The sequence below is a fragment of the Lottia gigantea genome (assembly GCF_000327385.1).
Source record: "Lottia gigantea unplaced genomic scaffold LOTGIsca_184, whole genome shotgun sequence".
NCBI classification, from domain to species: Eukaryota; Metazoa; Mollusca; class Gastropoda; family Lottiidae; genus Lottia; species Lottia gigantea.
Genome location: NW_008708335.1, coordinates 269982 through 272359, shown reverse-complemented (window position 1 = coordinate 272359; position 2378 = coordinate 269982). Strand labels below are relative to the sequence as shown.

The following is a 2378-nucleotide window of genomic DNA, read 5'->3' as shown; positions in this document are numbered from 1 at the left end:
AATTGAAGTAATATACGCTCTTCTTCTATTTGATATAAAAACATTGTAAAAGCATACAGAACTACCAGATCAATCTTTCCGCCACAATCTAATCTGAAATATAAAGATTAAAATTGAAAAAAAAAGTTATAAGGCCAGTACAGTCTATGAGTTAATATATGAAAGCAATTATGTTCTGTGCACAGAAATAATATATGAGTGGTCATCCTTCAATCTGGAACAGATTAATCACCTATAATAATCTGGAACAGATTAATCACCTATAATAATCTGGAACAGATTAATCACCTATAATAATCTGGAACAGATTAATCACCTATAATAATCTGGAACAGATTAATCACCTATAATAATCTGGAACAGATTAATCACCTATAATAATCTGGAACAGATTAATCACCTATAATAATCTGGAACAGATTAATCACCTATAATAATCTGGAACAGATTAATCACCTATAATAATCTGGAACAGACAATATGAAAAATATTCATCTAAGATCAATCATTAACATAAAAACTTCAATTAATACCGTCGATTGTGGACACTTCTCCCAGCTTTAAATGGTAATCCAGCAACCATTATATTCTCTTTCCCCTTGTCAGATGGAACTCTTTCAGGTCAGTCATAATTTGAAGTAAAATATTCTATTTTCAACCAGGACATCTCTAGTGTGTTTTATACCTGAATATTATATTTTCAACCAGGACATCTCTAGTGTGTTTTATACCTGAATATTCTATTTTCAACCAGGACATCTCTAGTGTGTTTTATACCTGAATATTCTATTTTCAACCAGCACATCTCTAGTGTGTTTTATACCTGAATATTCTATTTTCAACCAGGACATCTCTAGAGTGTTTTATACCTGAATATTCTATTTTCAACCAGCACATCTCTAGTGTGTTTTATACCTGAATATTCTATTTTCAACCAGAACATCCCTAGTGTGTTTTATACCTGAATATTCTATTATCAACTAGGACATCTCTAGTGTGTTTTATACCTGAATATTCTATTTTCAACCAGGACATCTCTAGTGTGTTTTATACCTGAATATTCTATTATCAACTAGGACATCTCTAGTGTGTTTTATACCTGAATATTCTATTATCAACCAGGACATCTCTAGTGTGTTTTATACCTGAATATTCTATTATCAACTAGGACATCTCTAGTGTGTTTTATACCTGAATATTCTATTATCAACCAGGACATCTCTAGTGTGTTTTATACCTGAATATTCTATTTTCAACCAGGACATCTCTAGTGTGTTTTATACCTCAATATTCTATTTTCAACCAGGACATCTCTAGTGTGTTTTATACCTGAATATTCTATTTTCAACCAGGACATCTCCAGTGTGTTTTATACCTGAATATTCTATTTTCAACCAGCACATCTCGAGTGTGTTTTATACCTGAATATTCTATTTTCAACCAGGACATCTCTAGTGTGTTTATACCTGAATATCTATTTTCAACCAGGACATCTCTAGTGTGTTTTATACCTGAATATTCTATTTTCAACCAGGATATCTCTAGTGTGTTTTATACCTGAATATTCTATTTTCAACCAGCACATCTCTAGTGTGTTTTATACCTGAATATTCTATTTTCAACCAGGATATCTCTAGTGTGTTTTATAAAAGTTTAAAATGGCCACAGTAAGTAACACACCAGAATGTTCTATTTGTTTTAAAATAATAAAAATACCAAAGATGTTATCATGTGGACACACATTTTGTTTGAAGTGTGTTGAAGAACATATCGGTAGTATAGAGAAACATATTGGTGCTAAAATAAAGATATTCCCTTGTCCATTGTGTAAGAAGGACGTCAATATTCCAGAAGGTGGCGCTAAGGAGTTTCCTACCAACTTTATGGTCGACAATAAAGGACAAACCAATCAACAAACAGAAGAACCTGAACCGTCTTCAACACAACAACCAAAATGTCCTAACCACAATCAGAGAGAGGTTGATTATTACTGTAATAATTGTAATGTAGGATTGTGTTTAAAGTGTATATTAGGAAAACACAAAAAACATAAAACACTGGATATAGAAAGTGACGAAACACGGAATAAAGCCATAGAAAAATTTGAACATTCACAAAAAATCATTAAAAACAAAATCAATAACTTAAAGATGAAACGATCTTCATTATTAGAATCATTTGAAGAACTGAAAACTTTGTGTAAAAATTCCTGTGCTAAACTGACTGAACAAACGGAGAAAATTGTTTCAGATTTAAGAAATAGTTGTGAACAGATTATAAATGAAATCAGAGATAATGTGAAAGAAAATAGGAGTAAAGTAGAAGATAGAGAAGAGGAAATAACAAGTGATATAAATGAACTAGAAAGTAAAATAGAA

The 2378-nt window shown here is 31.1% G+C and overlaps 1 protein-coding gene across 1 annotated transcript; it reads left to right on the top strand.

Annotated features, from left to right (window-relative positions):
* Positions 1–1817: 1817 nt before the first annotated feature.
* Positions 1818–2093, top strand: LOTGIDRAFT_58093 (hypothetical protein; the record flags this gene model as incomplete). Its single annotated transcript, XM_009052480.1, has 1 exon — positions 1818–2093. A coding segment is annotated over one exon (276 nt), but the record flags the coding sequence as incomplete, so codon positions are not given.
* Between the last annotated feature and the right edge of the window lie 285 nt (positions 2094–2378).